The sequence below is a fragment of the Chinchilla lanigera genome, unplaced genomic scaffold, assembly GCF_000276665.1.
Source record: "Chinchilla lanigera isolate Chin_1 unplaced genomic scaffold, ChiLan1.0 scaffold00114, whole genome shotgun sequence".
Taxonomy (NCBI): Eukaryota; Metazoa; Chordata; class Mammalia; order Rodentia; family Chinchillidae; genus Chinchilla; species Chinchilla lanigera.
This window is the reverse complement of record NW_004955515.1, coordinates 3,975,299-3,999,624: the sequence shown is the minus strand read 5'-3', so window position 1 is coordinate 3,999,624 and position 24,326 is coordinate 3,975,299. Positions and strand designations below refer to the sequence as shown.

Genomic DNA, 24,326 nt, shown 5'->3' with positions numbered 1-24,326 from the left:
TGGGATGTGGGAAAAGAGAAGGGAAAGGAGAAATTTTGTATGTACGTATATACAGGGTAGTTAACATAGTTGATCTACTGTCTTCTATTTCTTTGCTGAAACAGTTAATGCACCCTTGATTGATCAATATTGCATGTCTCTATTTGTTTTCATGAGAAACTACTTTGAAGATATCAATATATAATACAACAAGCATTGTTAATTTCCTACCACTTTGTTTGTAACTCTGTATTGTTTGTATTGTTCTTTTGCTATTTTGTAAATGGTTGTCTGTCTGTCAATGTTTTCGTCCTTTTACTTTTAAAATTAAAAAAAAATAAATAAAAATAAAATAAAATAAATTAACTAAAATGCCCAGTTTTCAACAAACAATTAGGAGATATGAGAAGAAACAGCAGAGTGTCATACATATACAGGAAAAAGATCAGTCAAGAAAACTACCTGTGAGAAGGCCCAGATGTTGTATCCAATAAAACAGCCACTATTACTGTGTCTGAAGAACAAAAATAACATGCCTACAGAAGTAAAGGAAGCTGTGATGACTATGAGATTATCAATAATGGGAAAAGTATTTTAAAAAGCAAATGGAAACTTGCAAGTTGAAAAATACAAAAACAATGAAAAATTCACCTAAGAAACTCAACAACAGAAAGAATTAGAGAATATAAGGCTTTTGGAAAGGATCTTCCTATCACCCAACCTGTTTGCCAGCAGAGGCATTGTTCTTAGTGAGGTCTCACCTCAGGACCGAGGCTGTCATCAGCAAACACAGTATGTCATAAAAGAGATAAAATAGAACAAGGAATCTTGCAGGTCCTTGGACATCTGGAGATACCCAAAAATTTTATACTGGATGCTTCAAGGACTCTGCCCAAGACTCTGTCTCCAAGACAGCCAGAGAACTCTGACCACAGATGTTTATTAACATCTTCCTACTAACGTCCTTTGCCTTCTTTCAATCCCTAGAAAAAGGGCCTGCTTCTCTTTGTTCTCTACCCACGGCCTTATTGCCCTCTATCTGCCTGCACCCAGGTGTTAAGCTGTATGCCTTGGGGCTTTCACAAGCCCTGAGTTTAATTCCCAGTACTGCAAGTCCAGTGGTCTTTGCCTTGCTTCAAGTTCCTTATGGCAAACTGGAAGAAACACAGAAATTACATACTCTGAAGAAAAGAGAAAATAAAAAATGAGGAACAAAGAATAAAGCCTTCAAGAAATGTGGGACAGTACTTAGTGGACCAGTACACACATAGCAAAGGTAAGTAGAGAATAAGTAGAAAAATTATGAGAGAAATAATGGCTTAAAACTTTCTTAATGTAGCCCACATGGCAGTGCATGCCTGAGTTCCAGCACTCTGGAAGACTGAAGTAGGAAGATGGCCAAGATTGAACCCAGCCTGGGCAACTTAGCAACTTAGCAGACCACATCCCAGAAATAAAAACAAGCTAGGGATATACCTCAGTGAGAAAGCCCTGAGTTTAATTCCCAGTACTGCAAAAACAAACAACCCAAAAAACTTTCTCTAATGTGATGAAAAACATTAATTTATACATCTAAGAAGTGCAAGAAGATCCAGATAGGATAAACAGAGACCCACACCAAGACATATCAAGTAAAAATGCTCTAAAATGAAAAGAAAAATATACAAGATAATGCAATAAGATAGATATTTGATTTTTCACCTGAATGAGAAAAAATGGAGAGAGAAATATAGAGGCATGGCATATTCAAAGTGCTGAAAATAAAACAATGTTAACCAAGAAGCTTATATCCAACAAGAAGGAGAAATAAATGCATTCCCAGAAAAACAAAAATTGGGAAATTTGTTGCTAGCAGATCTACTTTAGTAAACAGTAAAGAAAGCTTTTCAGGTTGAAAGTAAGTTACTGAAGACAGGAAAGAAAGAACATTGATAAATTATAAAAGACAGTATAATATAAAAGTCTGTAATTATATAAGACAGTATAAATGCTTATTTTTTCTCCTTTCTTGCTTTAGGTGATTTTTAAAAAGACTGTACAAAACAAGTGTGCAGTAACTGCATTGTTGAGTCTATAACATATAGAACTACAATCTACATGACAAGTTCAAAGAAAGTAGATGGGAGTGAAGTTGTACTGAAGTAAGTAACACAAGATACTTTAAAACTGCCAGGGATTTAGCTCAGCAGAACAGTACCTGCCTGGCAAGCACGAGGTCATGAGTTAGATTCCTGGTACAAAAAAAGAAACAAAGATACCTCAAAACTCACAAGAACAAATGAAAAATAGCAAAAAGAAAGTTTAATATATTAAATCAATATTCACAATGTAAAAGGAAGGCTTATAATTCAACAATAAGAAAACCAATAACCCAATTTTAAAACTGAAAAAGAATTAAAAAGACATGCCTCCCCAAGACATATACAAACGGACATTAGGCACATGAAAAGATGTTAAGTACTATTAGTCATTAGGGAAATGCAAATCACAACCATTCAATTGGCAGTTCCTCAGAATGTTAGAGGGCTACAAAGTGACCCAGCAATTTCATTCCCAGGTTTCTGCCCAAGAGCAACTAAAAGAAAAACTGCACCAAAAAATGGATACAAATGTTCATAACAGTATTATCTGTAGTAGCCAAAAGTGAAAACAACCCAAGTGTACATCAACACAAATGGACAAATAAAATGTGATACACCCATATGATGGAATATTATTTAGCAATAAAATGAAGCACAGACACAGCCTGGATGGACCTTGAAAATATTATGCTAAGTTAAAAAATGGCAGACATAAAAGATAACATATTTTATTATTTTATTTATATTAAATGTCCTGAACAGGCAACTTCACAGGGACAGGAAGGAGAGATGGACTCTACTCCCATCAGATGGTGTCAGAAGAAAAAGCAAGTGATGAAGAAAATTTATGACTTAAAAGTTTATGATGGAGGGCTGGGGATTTAGCTCAGCGGCAAAGTGCCTGCCTGGCAAGCGCAAGGTCATGAGTTCGGTTCCCGGTACTGGAGAAAAACCAAAAAAATAAATAAATAAATAAAGTTTATGATGGAGTAGAGGGAATGTCTCAAAATCAAAAATGAAACCTATTTCTCCAGAAAAACAAGAAAAATAAACACTAACCAAGCACCAACAAAGGATAAAAATTAGAGCAAAAGTCAATGAAATGAAAAATGGAAAAACAAAATAATGAATATCAGTTAAATAAAAAGTTAGGTCTATGAAATAATGAAATTGATGAACACCTAGAAAGATTGACAAAAATAAAAAAAAGATAAGGAATGAAACAAACTATCATTACAAATCTGGCATCCATTTAAAGGATGATAAACTATGAAGAACAACTCTATGCCCATGAATTTCACAACTTAGAATAAAAGTATCAATTTCCTGAACACTGCAAACTGCTATGACTCACTAAAATGAACAAGCTAAGCTGAACAGTCCTACAAAAATTAAAGGAATTCAGTTGACAGAAACAAAGCTCCTGTAAAAGAAATCTCTAGGCTTATGGCTTCACTGGAGAATGTGCCCAAACATTTAAAGAAGAAAGAATAACAATCTCATACACTTTCTTTACCAACCACCTTTAAAAAGCTAGTATTAATTACCTTAATAACAAAAGCAGAAAAAGATATTACAAAAAAGACAACTATAGTTCAATGTCTCTCCTGAATTTAGGCAAAAAAGAAAAAAAATCTTAACAAAATATTAGCAATCAAATCCAGCAATGTACAAAAAATAATTATACACAATTACCAAATGGGGGTTACTGCAGGTAAAGCTGGTTCGATATTCAAAGTTCAACCAATATAGTCTGCTACATCAAAAAGCTAAAGAAGAAAAATCATAATCAATACAGAAAATACATTTGACAGAATCCCACACTCATTCATGATAAAAACTTAGCAAGAAGAAAGAGGAAATAATTTAACTTGCTATAGAACATCTACAGAAAACTTAACCGCTGACATCACAGTAGAAAGTAAAAGGCTGAATGCTTTTCCCTAAAAGCAAGAAGTCAAGGAGGTCTGCTCTCTGTTCTACTGCTCTTCTGCTTAACGGAAGTTCTATACCACTACAGAAAGCAAGAAAAAGAAATAATGACATACAGTTTGGAAAGGAAGAAATTAAATTGTCCTTATTCACAAAAATTATTATTTACATAGAAAAGAACAGAAGATCTCCAAAACCTCCTGGAAATGGTAAGTGGGTTCAAGTAAGGTTGTTAGGTACAAGGACAACATAAAAATCAAATACATTGCTACACATAAAAAAAAAATCTGCAAATTATAATTTAAAGCATCATACCAGTTATAATCATTCCAAAAAAGTAAGATACTTATGTATGTATAAATTCACAAAAACATGTGGAGCTGGGCATGGTGGTGCATGCGTGTAAGCCCAGCACTCTGAGAAGTTGAGGCAGGAGGATCACATTTGATCTTAGGCAATTTAAGGACTCAGTGAGACCCTGTTGCAAAGGAGGGGCAGGATGGAGGTGACATAAACAAATGGACAAAACCCAAAAAACAGTATGGATCTCTATGTTGAAAATTTTAAAATCTGATGTTAAAAAAAGTCAAAGCTCTAAATAAATGGAAACACATTATCAGTTGAATTAGAAGTGTCAATATAGTAAAGAAAGCAATCTTCACAAATTTATTTATAGGTTTACTTCTTATCAAAATCCCAGCAAGGTTTTGGGTTGATGTAGACAAATTTATTCTAAAATTTGTATGAAAAGTCACAGGTCCTAGCTAAAATGATTTTGAAAAGGAAACGGAAGGAAGAATAATCATTCTACTGTAATCAGACAAGAGTAGATTGTTACAGGAACAGACACAGATAAAGGGAATAACATAAAGAACCTACAACACATTCATACAGCTTTAGGACACCGGGATAAGCAGGGTGCTTTAGACTTGACATGAAAAGTAAACCTACAGAAGAAATATTAGACTTCATGAAAATTAAAACCTTCTCTCAGAAAAAGATCATGTGAAGAACAAAGAAAGGTACAGGCTAGGAGAATATACTGGCAAAAAGCATGGCAGAGAAAGAACTAATATCCAGTCTGTATAAAGAACTCTTAATACTCAACAGCTAAAAAAAGAAAAAAATTCCACTTAGTGGACAAAATGTGTAGAAAGATAAATAAGAAGAGAATATACAGGTGATAGATATTACTACAGCCCTGCTAGAATGGCAAAAATAATGATAATGCTAATGCTGCTGAGGATGCACAGAACTTGGTCACTTATATGCTCTGGTAAGAATGGAAAATGATACAGTCACTCTGGAAAACACATTCATAGTCATATAAAATTAAACATGCAATTATAAGATGACCTAGGAAGCATACTCTGAGGATTTATCCTAAAGTAATAACTTATTTTCACGTAAAAATTTGCACACAAATGTTCACAATAGTTTTATTTACAATAGCCCCAAATTGTCCCAAACTGAAAACAAGGCAGATACCCTTCAGTCAGCGAATGGATAAGCACACTGTGGTTGGTGTTGGCAATAAAAAGGAACATACACACAACAACCTGGTAGAACTCTGGAATTACGTGGAATTAAAAATAGCCAGTCTTACCTGGTTATATACTGCACAATTTCATTTATACAAAGTTCCTGAAATGACAAAACTATAGAACTGGGGACCATGAGCAGTTGCCAGGGGCCAGGGTCATATGTAGAAGTGGACATAAAAGGAAAAAGGTGGCACTGTCCTTCCAGCTGATGAAACTGTTCTGCATCTTGATTTTACCAATGTCAAAATCTTGGCTGGATACATAAATACCCATGTATTATTCCTCTGTATTACTACTCTGTATTATTTCCTACAACTACATATGAATATGTAGCTATCTCTAGATTTTAGTTAAAAATATATTTAAAACAAAACACCAAAACACCAGGCAGGCTACTGTTATCTAGTAAAAGCCAAGGTCAAGACAGGGCAAGGAGTAAGGAGTATTGTTGTAACCTGGTAGAAAATGGTCCTGTGTGGAAAAGACAGCTGAGCTAGGCATGGTTGGGACACCGGTGAAGACAAGGAAGACTAAGGAAGTAGAGATATTGAAAATAGTAAGAGCCAAGCTTAACTTTCTTGGAGAAGGACATTATAAAAAGGAGAAAGGAATAATGGTAGAATATTGGATTCTAACTGCATGTAACAATATGAACTCATATCAGTAAGCTACATATGAAAGTGGGTAGATACATACCTGTGTGTATAAACCCATATGCCCTACTTTTGTCCCACGAGAGGTCTTGGGAACCTTGACATGCCAGGACTAAGAAGTCAGCACTCCCAAATCTGGGTTCTAAGCACTACCATTCATCAGAGCACCTTGTAGACACAGCTGATTTCAGGGCCAGAGCAGGGAAAGAGCAAAATGAGCTGGAAGACCCTGCTGTGCCAGAGTGAGGAATGCAGAAATGGGGAGCACGTCAGAGGACACAGAAGACATCTGGAAGGAGCTCTTACTGGCCACACAGGGAACAAGGGAAGAATCAAAACACATGATGAGAAGACTCTCTTCTATTGAACAAAAAAGCACTCTATGCTGAAATAAGTAACGGAACAAATGAATGAGAAAATTCTTCCATACAGCAGAATGCTACCTAATAAATGCAGAAGAAATGATGGAATTAGAACATTTCCATTTAGCTATTATCACTGTAATCATTAACTCAGGAAAGAAATATAAATAGATGCTAAAAGCGCTGTGTCAGAGTTCGATGTAGAAGAGAATATGTGGCTCCAATGCATCTTTCCATAATATATTAACCATGAAGAGAAAAAGAATAACATAATGGGTAAAGTTTAGGGTAACTGATGTGATCAAACTACATTTTCAATGATGTGGAAAATTCCATCTTCTGCCAAGTAGAGGCACGCAGTGAGAAAAGCAGAGTCAACTCAGTGATGTTTCTACCAGAACTGTGTAACTACGGGACATGCTACAGAAGAACCAGTCTGAAAACTTACAGAACATCAAGATCATCAAGGGCAAGAAAGGACTAAGGACCTTGGAAGACTGAAAAAACTATGATATTTTATTGGGACAGTTGTCAAACTTTGAATGGAGGTTTACGGGTGAATAGAAGATAGGAGATTTTTGTGTGTGCTTTTCTTATAACTCTTTTATAAGTTTGAAGTTATTTCAAAACAAAAAATTACCATCACAAAAAGTAGACTGGATAAGGATCTTGATGGAGGAATATTTTACAACCTATGAAACATGTTTGCCAATTAAAAGAAATCTTAATTGACTCTATATGCATCTATTAATATACTGAAAATACCATGTAGACAGAATCAGCAAAATATGGATGGTGGCAAAATATACAAGACCAAAACTCAGATTTCTTCAACTAATAAACTAAGGAAAACAAGAGATCAGAAACAAGTTTAAGAAACTTGAGCTGTATAGCACACAATGACAATATATTGAGATTGTTTGGGTCCCAGTATAAATGTTGTGTATAAATATAACTGATAAAATAGGAGATGATTAGAAATTTGAACATTTTAGATATTTGATGACATTAAACAATTATTAATAATTATTTTGGTTATGGTAAAGACAATATGGTTATTTAATGAATAACATAACAGAGTGCCTTTAGTTAGCTCCAAAGTAATCTGATGCAGGGGAAATGAGGGACCGTTAAGGAAAGGTGACGCTATGTGATTGAGAGATGCTACATGTGGAGATGGTACACATGGGAAAGATGATAAATGGGGATGTGGAGATCTTTATTTTACTCTATGTATTTTGTGAATAACAAAAATGGTTTGCTTATTTTGTTCTTTTTTCTTTACTTTCAAATAGTAAAACCAAGATTTAAATCTAGGTCTGTCGCATTTCAAATCTAGTTCCTGATGATTTTCTATTTCCTGTAAAAATAAATATTTAAGCATCCTATTGACAAGTTTTTCCATGAATTCATTAGACAACATTTTAAAAAACTACTTCCCATGCTAAAACCTAATGAAGTACAACTATTCTATAGATAAGATACACTTTAAGAAAGACATGAAATATGTTTTATTTTTTCAATGACTTCCTAATTAGAAATTAGCTGCATTTACACAATAAGAGAAATTTTTATTGAAAAAAGATATTTTTGGGAAAGGTAAACATCAGCATACCTAGTGGATCACAAAGGAGGTAGCAGAAACTTTGTAGGGGCATTTGGAAATGTGTAGGGTTTTTCTGGCTACCTTTGGAACTTGGAGACAGCACTGGACCAGGGGGCAGAGTGTGTGTGTGTGTGTGTGTGTGTGTGTGTGTATGTGTGGGCACTAAATGCCATCAGCACTCAGGGCCCTCTTATACAATGAAGAGTTGTCCCATCCCAAAAGCCAAAAGAATCTCTGCCGAAAAACATTAAGAAAGAGGTAACATTCTGACAGAAGAAGCAGGGACAAAGGTTTGTCAGACTATTGAAACTCCTTGGTTCAGTATGGCTTAGGAGAAAAGAATATTCTACCAGGGAAACAGCAAGTAGACATTACTGTTTAAGAGCACTTCTCTCTAAGGCCAGGAAAACTAACAGTAAATCTGGCCCCTAAATGCAGTCCACAAATGGCAGCTACCAGATGTATTAGTTTCCCTAGAGTCAGACACAGCAGACAGATGGAAGAGGATCTACAAAGATCTGTCACTTAGGCAAGTTCAACACTGGATGAAAGACAGCTCCTCCTGGTGGAGTGGCCAGATTTCAACAAGCACAAAAGTAACTGAGAACAAACTGTTCCCAGTGAGCCCTGAACTATAATCCCTTTAGTTAGACTCTTCCTGTTCTAGTCTCCCATTATATAATCCATACCTTGGGAAGAAATACTGCAAAGTTCCTACACAGGAGGACTAAAAGAACTCAGGCAAAACCCAGGCTGGAGAGTTAGAAAATAATGCCAGCAGAGCATCACCAAGTGATCACTCAACATTTCTCCTGGCTAACAAGAGTGGCAGCACAAGGTCAATGACAGAGTTTGGATCCAAACTGTCCCATGAAAGGTCATGTACTTACTATAGGCTTGGGTGTCAACTGGGGTTGCTCCTGGAAAGTGGTGGAACCATTAGCAGGTAGTGCCTAGCGGAAAGTAGTTAGCCATGGACTCCTTGAGGTGAGCAGTTTCCTCTGCCATAAGGTACTGCCTCACCAGAGATGAGGCAAGAGGCCAACTGACCATGGACTGAAACCTCTGTAACCAGGAGCCAAAATAAACCTTTCTGCTTTAGGGTGATTGTCTCAGGTACCTAGTCACAGGGACAGAAACCTGACCAATAGCCAACAAGGAATCAGGGCACCTCCCAGCTCAGAAATGCAATGCAGTGAAGAGTAAGTGAGGCGGTAGGAGTCCAAGTTACAGCATACTTCTTTGCATGAGGTGCAGGAGAAAAATCAAAACCGTGTGGGAAGGTGACATAAGAGTGGAAATAACACGGGGAGAAGGAGGGCTCCAGTGCTCTGAATGTGCTTCGTAAGTGGCACTTGCAAGAAACCGGAGGAGGAAGAAATGAATGGTTGATTCACAAGTAGGCGTTTGATGATAGGAGCAAAGGCATAATCTTGGTCTGAGATAATAATGCAGGAGACAAACACGTTTGAAACTTCCCTTCTAAAAAGGCCACGATCATTATTCAGGGTTTTGAATCTTAATAGGCCAAAGCGGTAAGGCAGAAATCAACAAAAGGCCTTAATAACACCTGGATCTTAGCATTGCCAATGAAGAATTAAACCTTAGCTTTCAGAGTCATTCACACCCTTACTTGTATTAAATAATAGGTGGCACAAAGAGATAAAACTACATTAAAGAGATATTACCTGTCATGTTTGCAGCAGACCCACTGTTATTCACCAACGTGGAATATGGTTGTTCATTGTGAGGCACGACTCCGGCAGCCATGGTAATCTGTTGGGAGAAAGGAAGCGACTGTTTTTGAAAGTTTGGCTTGGGATATTCATTTACTGATCACCTACAACGTGCTAGGCCTCTGCTGTCCAGTACAGCATCCTTAGTTAAGTGGCTACTGATACTTCAAATGGGACTAGACCAGGTTGACACATGGGGATTCTGAAGACTTAGTACAAAAAAAATACAACATCTCACCAGTAGTTTTTAAAGTGATCACACATTAAAATATTTTTGATATATGGATTAAATATATTACAAAAATTAACTTCCTAGTTCATTCTAAAACTTTTATTTATGTATTCTGCAGTACTGGAGATTGAAAAAGGCCCTTTTCCCTGAGGTACATCAAGTCATATTTATGTATTTTTGGAGACAAGGTCTCACTAAATTGCTCAGATTAGACCTGAACTCATGATCCTCCGTCAGCCTCCCAGAGTTCCTGGTTCTGGGCATGTGCCACCATGTGTAGCTTTTTAAAAATTTTTAATGTTGCCACTAGAAAACCTAAAATTCAGTATGTGGCTCACGTGAGTTAGGTACTAAGGACATTAGAGAGAAACATGAGAGATATTCTCCTTTGTGCATTTATAGTCTACTGGAAGACAAGACATGGACACAAACAATGCTAACTGTGCAAAGTGTCATAAGAGGGTTCAGACAAGTGAGAGGGCTGTTCAACATGAAGGAGAACACGACTTCAAGGAGGAAACAGCATTTGTTCCAGGCTCAAAGAGAAATATTTATTGTGAACAGGATGGAATATTAGGCAAATGAACAGAATCTTTTATTCTAATGAAGAGAACTGTTTCAAGTGATGGTTCACTGCATTTATAGGACATTAATCTGTAATTGTCAGCCTTTATCTAGCTCATGTCTTCATCTAGCTCTGGCTGAATCATACAGCTAAGGGACTGCTGTGTTGCTCAAGTGCCATGGTCTCCATTGAGGAAAATTATGCAAACTTTTTGGTATGTCAAAAAAATTATCACCTCTCTTTAACGCTTAGTAAATGCTATGCACAAATATCAAATCACTTTTTTCTTAGGAGAACTCTACAAAATAGCTATTATTAGTTACTTAAAAACTGAAATGCACAATACTAGACTAAGTTTCTTTAGTCTATTCTTATTTACTCACTTATCCTAAAGCCCACTGAAAACATGGTTATTCAAAAATGCTTGTTAAGCTGAATGTGGTAGTGCCTGCTGTTAATTCCAGGCTCAGGCATGAAGCATGACCATGAGTTTAAGGCCAGGTTGGGCCAGCCTGGGAGTTCAAGGGCAGCCTGAACCACTCAGTGAGAGTTTCTCTCAAAGAAACAAAGAAGTAAGCGAAGATCCTTGTTAATTGTACCTTTGAGTCACAAAGAACAGGAGTATGACTGTGAGGTATCTTAAATATTTCTATGTGGTGGTGATGGTGATGGTGCACACATAATCCTATCACTCTGGGAGGCTGAGGCAGTAGAATCCAAGTTTGGACCCAGTCTGGACCACTTAGCAAGACCCAGTCTCAAAATAAAAAATAAAATGGCTGGCTATGTAGCTCAGTATGAAGGCCCTGGATTCAATCTACAGCACTGAAGAAAAATCTCTCTAACCAGCTCCCTTCCAAACTCAAAGTTGTAAGGAACTTTAAAAGATCTTTGCAGGAATCCCAATCAAATGTACATGCCCTCTTTACAAGATACTTGTTTGAACACTAAGTGACATCATTACACAGATCTGGTAGCTAGAAAGCTGTTTATAATGCTGCCACTCTCTAACTGCTACCCACTCATCCTATATCTGCCTACACAGATCAATACACACTTTCCTGCATAGCTCTACAGCTGACAATCCTGTTCCCCTCTCTCCTGATTTCTATGCTCCTGAGCAATGCATCAGTGACTCCCTTAACTCTTCTAACATAGAGTGCTCTGGATGTCCCCACCAGCCTGGATGCCCTTTCCTAGTCACATTCTATGGTTGTTAATATTCTGCTCAGAGCCCAAAGGGACAGAAACAGTCACTTCCTGTGTTGGGACAGTGTACGTTCCTATCACCACATTAGTATTTCAGTGGACTCGAGACATATTAGGATACATCAAAAATCAAAGAAAACTCCTGGCTGAAATGATATGCAATACTTATTTTAAAAACAGATATTCACTAAACATATATAAAAGCTTAAATAAATAGTACAAAATGAAAAGTAAAGTCTCTATCTCAGTCCTCCATGATAAGTTTTACTTCCCAGATATAAACAATTTAAATATTTCTTTTACTTATTCTGGAGGGCAATCAGAACACTTAATTATCTGGTCCTTATTTGTTGTTTGTTTTATGAAATAGGACTCAAATTCCTGGTGATACTCCTGCCTCAGCTGCCTGAGTGCTGGGATTACAGACATATAGCCAGATCTCTGATTCTTATACTATCATGTCTAAACCCTAAAACTGAATTCCTGATACAAGACATAAGAAAACTATTTCATTTACCTCCCTTCCAGGGTAAACCTTCTCCCAATTAAGGCATCAAAGATGATTCTTTATATGATTTAAAATAACATCTTTTAACCATTTCTTCTCCTATGAACTTTGAAAAATATGTTGATTCCCTCTATGTAAAATAAGTCAACCAGTTTACCTGTCTACTCTCCCTTCCCCTGTATTTTCAAGTTCTGCTAAGTATGCCATTTCCATTATATCAAGATTTTGAACATTTAAGTATCAGTTAACCTATCATTTACTTTCTTATGCTGTCTATAGGTTTATTCAAAAATATGATACAATACAGTGTAATTACATACCTGTATGATGAAGAAGTTGGATGATTATAGCTATGTGGTAATCTGTACACACACACTTTATTTTAACCAAGTACAACACTAGGCAAATACTGAAAAAAGTATCTGTAATCTTGTATCACCAAACCTGTGCTGATCAAAGTAAAACAACTCAAGCTTTGGTGTGAAATGAATTTTCTTTTATCCTATCAGTTGTTTAAACAGGCATATTTTCTTTTATTGCCAATTTGGACAGTACATTTCTTCTCAACACTTCTCACTGGATTATAATCACCTTTCTCCTACTGAGAAAAATAGTAAATCATCACCACATATCTACAATCTTTTAACTTTTTATTATACCAACTACCTATCTTTTGAAGGTTTTTTCCGTATGCTCTCTGGATTCCTTTTCTACTAGCACCAGGGCTTCCTAGGCCCCCTATATACTTTTCAGTCCAGGACTTCTTTTATTCCCATTCCTGAGTTGAGGTCATTTTTTCTTGGCTTCTGCTGGCTTCAAATAATTTTTTCTTAGAGAATGAATGGAAGGTAAACTATCTATATCATTTTATTCTGAAAACATCTTTGTATTATCCACATATGATGTTGATAATTTAGCTATTTACAGAATTCCCGGTTGAAAGCTACGCATGTCAGAATTGTAAAAATATTGTGCTGTTGTGTTCCAGCAAACAATATTGATGAGAAGTCTGATGCCCACTGGTAGCAGATAAGCAGTAAATTTTTCTCTGAGGGGTTCTGAAATTGTGCAATGATGTGTATTAGAATCTTTTGATCCTCAGTTTCCCTTTTTCTTCAGTAGCCAGAAGTGATTGTACACAATATGCCATGACTTACTGTAAATGGCTTACGTTACAAGATCCATGTCATTCTCACAGAAACACTGTGAGGTACTGTGTGTTTTAATCACTCCACTGTCTTAGGTAGGAAACTTCATGGGTCTAGTTTGCAGACTGATGCTCTTAACATCAATCCACTGTGCCCCTCAAACAGATTACATCAATTCACATAAATTAGTAAAAGGAGTATCTTTTGTCTTACCCTTATTAGTGGTGGGCTTTTTAAATATTAGCACAGCTGTCTCATTATTCCTTTACTTTGCAGTTCTTTATTAGTGAAATGGAATTTTCCAGAGGTTTTTTCTTGTGAGATTCCCATTAATAGAGTAACCATTCAGGGTTCTACTGCTTTTCTTTTGTTCCTCATATATGTCAACTCTTTTAAATATCATTATCCAATTCATATCATGTATGTCAGTTTTGTATCATGTGTGTAGCAAATTTTTTTTAAAAATCAGTTTATTTTATATCAATTATTATTGTAGTTTGGGGTTTTGCAAGGGGAACAGTACAGGACACATAATTTATAGAATTATTTTACAATAGTCACCCAAAGAATCATAGACAAAAAGAGTGCAGGAAATCTGTCCACACACTAAAGACCAAAGAATCCAGCTGAGGGTCTGGATGCCACAGTAATATCCTGCATGAGTCCAGCTGAAGACCCAGAGCCCATAACAATGACCCCCACTGTTATGGCAAAATTCAGTGAGAAAGTACTCATGAGAGACTTAATGTAGGAACAGAGCTTTATTAAAGCTGGCAATCAACAGTTTCCAACTAGGTTCCAGAAAAAATGTTGGCCCCAGTTGGACTTTACTTCCAGTTTAAATACCTTTGAGGTTTCCATGGTATCCACATCATTACATTACCTCATTTTTGGGACTTTTACAAGAATGCCATATAATTGTCACATGGTTTATCTTTTCCCAGAAGCTGCCGGTCATGGTCATGCACCAGCTAGGTGACGTTGTGGTTAAATATTGAGCCTACTTCCCAATTTGTTCTATTTGTTCCCATTTTTATAGCCTTGTTTTTGTTTTTCTTCAATGGATTTTATGGTCAGCTACAAGTGAGGGGGTTAAGGAGTGAGTTCCTCTACACTTTAAGTGACCTTAAGTGACTTCTTTTAAAATGCATTTACTAAAAGAAAATGGAGTCTCTCTTACCATATCACCAAGAGTTCAACTAGAGGCCAAGAGTCCATGACAATGTCTCATGTGGGCCTCTTTCATGGATCTGTGCTGGAAAGGCCCAAAGGTTAGTGGTGGAAGTTAAAAAGTCTGTGCCAGTGGGATGAAGCATCTGTGCTAGAGGCTGAGGGATCTGTACTGCAGCCAGGAAGTGATGCTCAAAGTAAGAACCAGAGCTCCCCTGAAAGGCACCACAGCCATCCTCAGTGACAGTGAGGTCCTGAGCTCCTCTGATGATGAGACCAGCTAAGCTCCTGTCAGGAAAGCCAGTGCAACAAGCTTTTCCAGGAGACTGAGCCGTGTACCACAAGTCAGGAAGCAATGCTCAAGGTAAGGATCAGAGCTCCCTCAAAGTGAACCATGGCCATCCTCAGTGACAACAAGGTTCCAAGCACCTCCGATGGTGAGAAATGAGTTCATGAGGAAGCCAGCATGACAAGCTCCTCCAAGAGAGCCAAGGGCAGCCCCAGGAAAAGCAACAGCTCCAACAGCTCACCACAGGATCTGAACTTCTTCTTCTCCAGTTCTGCCTCTTATGCTGCTGGAAACAATCCTCAAGTGGGCTGCCCACACCCAGTACCACACTGGTTCACTTCATCTGGGTGTTACAAGTTGACCACCAGTTGTCAATCCACCACAATTATGGTAATGGTGTGTTCTGGCAGCCTTATATTTTGAAGTAGTTCAAAATGTATGGTTTCTCCTTTACCTTTACTGGCTCTAGTGCTTTCTCTAGTATGAAAGGCTTTCTCCAGTTCAAAGACGTAAATCCCAATTTAATGTCTCTTATTTTGGGGTGGTGGTGTCCCTTTGTTGCAAGTCAACAATACTACTATTAAAATGTAATTATCTACAGAATGAAAGGTAGTTCACATTTAAAATCTTTAAAAATAGCAAAGTTAAAAAATTATTTGTAAATTAGTCAATACTATGCTTTTAGTAAAAATCCATGAGCACATGCTTTTTATGACAAAGTAATTCATCTATCCTAGGAAAAACAGGAAGAATGCCAAGTTTTCATTAATGACATAATTATTTCAGTTAAAGTACCAATTTTCAAGGGCTTGAGATACATAATAAGACACAAGTTTGGGAAATACAGACTATTTCAACACCTTTCCAAAGTTTGAGTTGTACAGAAGTCAGTGTTCCTTGTCTCTCTCTGCACAGCCTTTAAGGTCACATCATGTAGATTCCTTTTCTCCATTCTCTTTAGGGCCAACTACCTGCATTCACTGGAGAGTCCAGTTGCCTCATTTTGTGCCTGAACACCTATAATATATCTTCTTGATTTACCTTTCTTAGCCCCTTCATCAAGGAAATCTCCACTATATTTTTTTCCACTATATTTTTAACAGGTCTTAGCCACTGACTTCTTTTTGTTTGTTTGTTTTAATAAGATAGTTATTTGGAATCAGTGGGATCCTTTCAAAGTTTGCTTTCAAAGTTTTTGTTAGGATAGCTTCCAGGTAGCATTTCCTTTATGCTAATTTAGCCCACTGCTAAGGCAACATCTTTCTGAGCATTCTACCTGCTGCTTAGGTATTATGAGGCCTTTCCACCCTGGCTGTGGGAGCAGGACCTACTGCCAGCCCTCCAAGAGCCCAGGGAAATGTCCTGTCTACATTCCCTGGGATGTAATCCTTCCTGAATCCCAAGGGATTCACTCCTTCCTGATGTCTTTTCCTGGCTTCAGGCAGTCTGTGTAGATCAGCATTACAAACATGTTAGGCTAGCAAGGCTTTTAGGGCCCTCTGCCCATCTCTGGGGTCTCTTGGGTGGTGCACTGCTCCATTCTGAGACCTTAACTGCAAATTCTAGATGCTTCGGCCACACTGAGCTCTGCTCTCTGTGTACCTCTTGGAAGCCAAGTCTGGAAACTGCCCCCAGGGAGCGAGCTGGTGCAATCCTGGTGTAAATCACCAGGTTTACTTTTCTCCTCCCAGCAAATGAAGCCCAGTGTGCCTGCTCTCCTATGTCCAAAAACCACTTTTCATATATATTGTCCAGTTTTCTACTTAAATTGGGAGGATACATCTAGTCTCTTTTTTTCGGTCCTAGTTGAAAGTACAATCCCCGCCCACACATTTTCAAATAACTCAAATCCAGGGAAACTCTGAAACAGGGCCCACTGTGTGCTGCCTTGGCATAAAAACACTAATTGATAGTCCAACTGTACATAATTGCAGTTCAAAACTTTAAGTATGCTGTAGAGTCAGAGTTCTGGGTTTAAATCTTGATCCTCTTCACTGTCATGCATGAATCATTTTGAGTTTTGAATTCTTCTATATAATGAAAATTGTAATATCTACTTTCCTGTGTTGTGAAGATGAGACAGACTCTGTATATATATATTTCTAGCAAAATGCCTGGCATAAAGGTATTTAGTAAATGCTTTTGTTACTTTAATTTGCAAACCAGTATCTGTAACATCTTTTTGTTTCTTTCCCTTCCTATTCTGTGTTCATTTTATTTTGCTCCAACTTTGTAAGAATTTGTCAAGAATTCTATTCACTACCTGTCCAACAGTCCTGCTAGTAGACAGTAATGACTGAGCTTCCAAGACTTATGAAAACATTACCCTATTCAAAAATGAATTCATTTCAGATGCTTGGTTATATAATCAGGAAGAAAAAGTCTGAGCAGTAATGCTGATATTTCACCACACAGTCACTTCTTATGTCACTTCAGTTCCTATCCAATGACAAGTATTTAACTCATTCGAGCTTATAGTTCCTTTTTTCCCTAAGAGCCCCCCAGGTGACTCAATTGTCTAGAATTAGTCACATGTTAAGTGTTTAAAACTTATGTGCAGCAATGAAGTGAACTCATACTGTTAAGAGTAGTCATCAAGTAGGAGCAAGAATTCACTGCTTCATAAACAAGTCATTTCACACAGAGCCTGGGTTCTGAGATGGTCTGAAGAACTGTTAGGTCACTACTTCCCCTTGTACTTTCCAGATACATGGTGTTCTGCCAAAACCTCCATGTGTATTTTTGGAGAGAATTTGGGGGGCACGGTATTAAGTAGTGCCTGAGAGGGAAGAAGGAGTATAATCCTTTCCAGATGCTCACTGGCACTCCAGCCTCATGATGTGTCAGGATTATCTTGGAGGCTGTGGAAACGCAGATTCCTTGCCTTCACTCTCAAAGTCTCTGTGTTAAGAAGTCTGGAGAAGGATAACAGTCTATACATTATCAACGACACTCTAGATTATTCTGATATTAGAGGGCTTATGCCAACAGTTAAAGCAGTGCTACACAGACACATCAACGTCCCCCAAAGGCCATTGCTTACATGAGACTTTGCATTTGGAGTACATTCTGTGGGGTAACACAAATGTTTAATGACATGGCCTACAAATATGCCAGGCATTTTGCTAGAAATTATATATATATATATACAGAGTCTGTCTCATCTCTTCCTAACCATTGGCAACCACTGATCTTTTGACTGAACCACATTTTTTGCCTTTTTCAGAGTGGTACACAGTTGGAACCTCACTGTGTGGAGGCTTTTCAGACCCGCTCATTTAAGGTTCCTGCCTGTCTTTCCAAGGCTTAATAACTTATCCCATATCTGGATGTACACAATTTATCTATTCACCTACTATAGGGCATCTGGATCACTTCCAAGTTTATGCAATTATTAACAAAAGTGTCATAAATACTTACGTACAGGTTTTGTGTGGACCTAAGTTTTTAGCTCATCTGTGTAAATACCAAGGTGCACAATTGTTAGACCATAATTATTTCCATTTTACACATGAGGAAAGCAGACAAAAAGAAATCAAACACTGTGCTTAAAGTCAAACAACTATTAAGTAAGAGAGTTGGCACTCTGAATTCATCTCTCATTTCTACCCTGAACCACTAAACACACAAGGTCCCGCTGAATTTTATTAGTGATTCATGAACCACTCAACATTCTCTCTAGAAAACAAGCTCTGCTGGGTATACCACAATCTTGTCCTTGCTTTAGCAAGGACAAGAACATAGCATAGTACTAACAGCAGACTGGTTTTCAGCAGATTATACTTTCTTTGTATCGGTGGAAGGACAGGGGATTTCTGTATTATACCAGCTCATGTTGGCTTATCCTCCTGCCTCAGCCTTCTGAGCAGCTAAGATATCAGGCATGGGCCACAGCATCACTGAGTTTTGAAGTTCAGTTTGATTGTATGGCGTTTAGCATGGGTGACTCCAGTTTGCCTTGGTCTGCTGGGGCCTTAATGTAAGAGCTCAGTCCAAATCTGTGGGAGACTGCCAAGCTGCGCTCTTCTGAGAAATGAAGCCTCTTGCCTCCATCTTTCAGTGACCTTTACTTCAACCCTATTCACTGAGATATGCAGAGCTGTCTATATTGAACCAGATGTTCCCTTAATAGGCTAAAAGAGCATGATCGTGTCGAGCTGAGGAGCCAGTTGCAGCACATGGATGAGAATCCCACCCCTCTCTCACTGATGGCTGGAATGGGGGCTTGAGCAAGAGCTTGTGAGATTCCCGGGCTAAGACATGAGATAATATCTCAGCTGAGGCCATGGAACTCGGAAAGAATTATACCTTCCTGGCAGGAAAGGTGCCAGTCTTGCATACATCAAGGTATCCATTTTATTGAAAATTGGAGGGCCTCTGTGCTTGGTACAAATTTGCTGTGTTTCTCTTTACAGCCAATGTTTGCAAAGTTTCTTTGCCCTAGCACTCTGCGATGACAACCAGTAGCCTTCCTGATTGATACCAATAAAAGCCTTGAGCTTTTGAACTCGTGGCCTTTCGTTCCACAGAGAGTATCAGTCATTGCAGAGTTCCTCAACTGCAAAAGTTTATCTCTTTGTCTTTATTTTGCATCCATGTACCATACTGTCAGGTGAGAGACCTGAACCCTCCATGGGGGCTTCAGTACAAATCAATGGACTCTCATAAATTTTATTTAACAGATCCCACACTAAACAACAAATTCATAGCTATTTTCTGCACTTTAAATCAGCTATACTGGATTCTACACCATTATTTCCATCTATAATTCCTTTGCTTGCAAGAAACTTTGTAGATCTTCTTTCCATAGCAAGGTTTTCAAGTTTATTTGGTTCTGTTCTTTTGTGAGCCTTTACCCAAAATGATTACCCACTGATGCCCCAAAGACAGATTTCAGGAACAAAGCCCCTTTATACGTTTTAGCTGCCTCCCTCCTAAACGAAACAAAAATGCAGCTGATCTACCTAGAAGATTACAAAATGCAAAAACATTTTTAATAGAGTAGCTGGCACATGTTAGCTCTGTGATCTTAGGCACATTTACTAACATCTCTGAGACTTACTAGCTGCCCTGCTGTTTTACAGTAAACATTACATGAGTGTGAATATAGGCCTAATTACATGCCTAACACACAATTCAGTAGCCAGAGGGATCTTGATTGAAAGATTAACTTATTACCATAACTAACTCCATTTTGACAAGACTCTCTGGCTTGTCCTTTTCTGAGATGTTCTTTCCCTCACTATATTTTAAATTCCAGAAGCATAGGTCTGATAAACATTCTGAAAACCAAATGGAGACTGGCCCATCCCGTCACTGATCTGACAGATAAATACCCTGTGAAACAGATGAAAATTGCCCCTTAGCACCAACTTCTCTGGCAGCAATAAGACTCTGTGTAGCCAGTCCCAGGATAATGATCAACCAGATTCCTACCTGACCAGTGTATTAGCTGTGCAAATTCCTCCACAGCTGCCTTTGCTTCCCACCTTATATAATCTCAAGTCTGCTACTGGCAATCCCCCAAATAGCCCTGAGATCTGTCTTCCCAGTGTGCTTATCCTGGAAGTACAATACTTTTCCTGTCTCAAAATCAACTTCTCTACCTGATTTTCTTTGGGGATGAATGGCCAAATCTAGTCTGTTGGGAAGCCCAGGATCATGCTTCTGGTCTTGGCTCCAGTAACATGTACACTTCAGCCAGTCACATTAATCCTCTTTTCACAACCATCCACACCACCCTCCTTAAAATTTTCATCATCTCTCTTTTAATGTTTCTCCATAGAACTTATAAAGAAAATTCATTTACTGAGTTAGATAATTTACAATTTGTCCTATTTATTGTCTGCCTTCCTCAACTAGAATGTAAGCTTCATGAAGCACCGATTTTTTTGTTTTTGTTAACTGCTATAGCTCTAAAGCCTAGAATATAGGAATCAGCTTTACTTTCCCTAATCACATATATATATCTTTAACTTATTTTTGATATTCTACCTGACAGATTTGTGGTTTTTTTCTAATTCCTTGAAGGATGGATCAGTTTTCTTCTCAGGCAAATATGAATGGTGACAATCATTTCATACATCAGGCCAAATTTCCTCTCCTTTAGGATGCCTTTCCAAGTGGGAGTTATGTATTTTATTGACATCCCTTCCTCAGGGAGGGCTGAGGAAAGATGTATCTAGATCTATATGGCTCAGATGCTATAAAAACTCATCCTAATATCACAGGAATATTTGTTCTTAAAACACTCCTCATGGTTCCTTATGTAGTAAAACGTAACAAAAACAGACATTAAAAAAAGTGCAATGTCCTTACCTCTAAATCTGTAACTTCAAAACAATGACAAAGCTATAAAAAGTCACTTTTCTTCTCAAGTCACCTCCCCAGAGGCCAACAGCTAACTTTAAGAAACAAACAAAAAAAGAAATATTTTCTTCTGTCATACTCCTTCAATATTTCTAACAAGTTTAGTCATCAGAGACAGGACCATGGGTGACCCTAAAAATACACTCTATCTGAAGCTGACTACTAATTTCACTGGGGTCTGTGATCTCACATTTTAAACACACCTTAGGGAAAGCACCAAGGCTCTCAGGAGACTAGTCACAGGGATCATGGAAAAACACTTCAGTAGGAACCCTGCTATTTCATCATTTTGAAAATACATTGCTTAATACAAATTTTTCAGAAAACATGGCACAATAAAGCAGATGACTAAAATGTGAATAATATAGGGAGGTGGTTTTATAAGCAAAGTCTCCATATTCTCTTTTTCCCACTAGCAGCACACCTGGCTAGTCAATGCTATAGGTCTGACCCAACCTAAATGACACCACGACTGCTTCTAAACTCATCTGGAGGTGGATAGCGCCTAACACCCATCAGAACTTCACAGAGGGCTTCCTTAAAAACCTACTAGGCAGGGCTCCACTACCAGTTTCCCCTCTGTAGGTCTAGGGTAGGACTGATAATCTGCATTTGTAACTAGAGCCCATGTGGTGCCTGTTGCTTTGAGAACCACTACACCAGATAAGCTGTTTATATTTACTCAACAGCAGGTATTCATACTCACAGCAGGTATTGGGAAGATGTTTCCTGGGTTCTGTTTAGCTAGCAAAGCATTAAAAACTGTATTTTTACAATTCCTAGCACAATCTTTACAAAATCACTACCAAGCAGCTTAGAAAGTGGTTCATATTCTTGTGTGAAAAGTGGGGACTAAAGTGCTTGTCAAAATTCTGTTTCAAACTAAATATATTACCTAAAATCACAGGTCTGTTACCGAGGGAATATCAGCAAAAACAAGACTCCTCATAGTGTGTGTCATTTTGGGGAGGCAGCAAATACCACTGTTTGTAACACCTGAATGGGGCCTCCTAACCAACACATGCTCATTATATGAATATCTCTTTACATAAATATGTATGCTTTGTAGATGTACAGTTATGTTTACTGTTAAATACACAGTTTGTTACATTACTTAATAATTTCAGGTAGTTCAACGTGAAAATCTTAAAATACTGGAGAAAGCAGAGTTTATTTACTTTACCCAACTATTTTTAGACTAGGAAGGTGTTACAGTGTATATCTAGACATCACCCCAAAGCCTCATGCACTCCTAAGTGGGGCTTTAGGGAGTTCACTGGATCATGGGGTGTGATACTCATGAGTGGATTAGTTCATTGATGAGTTCATAGCTAAATGTGATGTTGGGAGGTGAAGCTTGGTAGGAGGTCAGGCACTAGAGCCATGGCCTGGAATTTGTCTGTGTTCCCACTCCCCTATCTCTCTCTGCTTCCTGCTGCCGTGCCAGGAGCTCTTTGTCCTTTTCCCCATCCCTCTGTTATGCTCTCCTGCCCTGGAGTCAAATATGAACTGAAACCTCTACAAACTGTGAGCCAAAATAAACCTTTCCTCCTTAGAGTTGTATATGTCAATTACAGTGTCTCCACAATGTGAAAATAACTAAGACAGGGCTGAGGATACAGCTCAGTGGCACAGCGCCTGCCTGGCAAGTGCAAGGTCCTGAGTTTGATACCTGGTACCAAAAAGAAAAAAGAAAAAAGAAAAAAGAAAATAACTAAGACAGGGAGAATAAGAAGAGGTTCTATCTCTTCATTCCTGAACTAAGAAAAAAACTATTCTGCACAATAAGTTTCACATGCCTGGGTGACAAGCTTGGATGACTTAAAACATAGTGGCTGTGTGTCTGCTAGACTTCAATGGTTAAGATCACACCTTCTGTAACAGGACAGGTACAGTAGGATGTCCAGTTTAAGTAGTGGCTGAACTCATACAAGCCATCCCTGCCTGCTGGGACCATGGTAAAAAGATCATTACAGAAAATTTTAAAAGACTAAGACCACAGAGTAAGGAGTAGGAGGGGTTTAACAATGGACCAACCATCTCAGTAGGCTAATGGAGAACAGAAAGTACATGGAGATAAAGGGGCAACTGAAACTGAATGGAGGAATTTGTAGTCTGGATTATGATTAGAAAAAAGGTGCCCACTGTGTCTCATTAGGAAAGATGTCCAGTAGGAAGACAGCATCATTTCCTCAGAATGTTGGAAGAATTCTATACCAAGCTAAACTGTCCTTCAAACATGAAGAAATTAATATCTAGACTGAAACAAAACTTGAGAGAGAATCTGTTGCTAGCAGATTTGCCTTAAAAGAACTAATCATTCAAGCTGAAATTAAAGAACACTCTGTGATAACTCTCAAACACACAGAAGGAAATAAACAACACCAAAAAGCATAATCACAGACATATATAATTCTTTCCTTGATCTGTCTGTTTTAAGACACCTGAAAAAAACACTAATTATAAAAATAAACCAATAAGCTTAGAACATATGAAGATGTAATTTGTATTTTATGATAGCTATACTCCAAAAGAAAGGAAAGGGAATGGAGTGCCTTGAAGGAAAGTTTTTGTATACTGTTGAAATTAAATTGGTATTACTCTAGACTGCCTTAAATTAAGATGCTAAAAGCAACCCCCAGAGCAAGCGCTAGAACTATGACTCAAAATATAGTGGAAAAAACCAAGAGAATTGCAAAGGCACAATTAAAAATATCTAATGAAAGAGAAGCCAAGACCTAAAAAATGGAGCAAAAAATACGTAAGACATAAAAAAACAAAGAAATGAACAATAAAAAAAGAGAAGACATAAATCCTAATTTATTAGTAATTACATTAAATGTAAATGGATTGGTCAAGTTCAAAAGCTCAGATGATGGAGACCACTATGAAGAGGCTATCAGCAGAATTTAATATTAACCAACTGGTTTTTTATGTTTACTT

General features: G+C 37.8%; 1 protein-coding gene across 4 annotated transcripts in view; it reads right to left on the bottom strand.

Annotated features, from left to right (window-relative positions):
* Nucleotides 1-24,326, bottom strand: part of Ptpdc1 (protein tyrosine phosphatase domain containing 1) — a 132,505-nt gene that overhangs the window by 45,375 nt on the left and 62,804 nt on the right. For all 4 annotated transcript variants that reach the window (XM_005408892.2, XM_005408890.2, XM_005408891.2 and 1 more), the window contains exon 2: nucleotides 9,846-9,933. In XM_005408892.2, coding sequence (XP_005408949.1) covers nucleotides 9,846-9,927 — 82 coding nt within the window. In that variant the 5' untranslated portion in view covers nucleotides 9,928-9,933. The remainder of the gene's footprint in view (nucleotides 1-9,845; nucleotides 9,934-24,326) is intronic.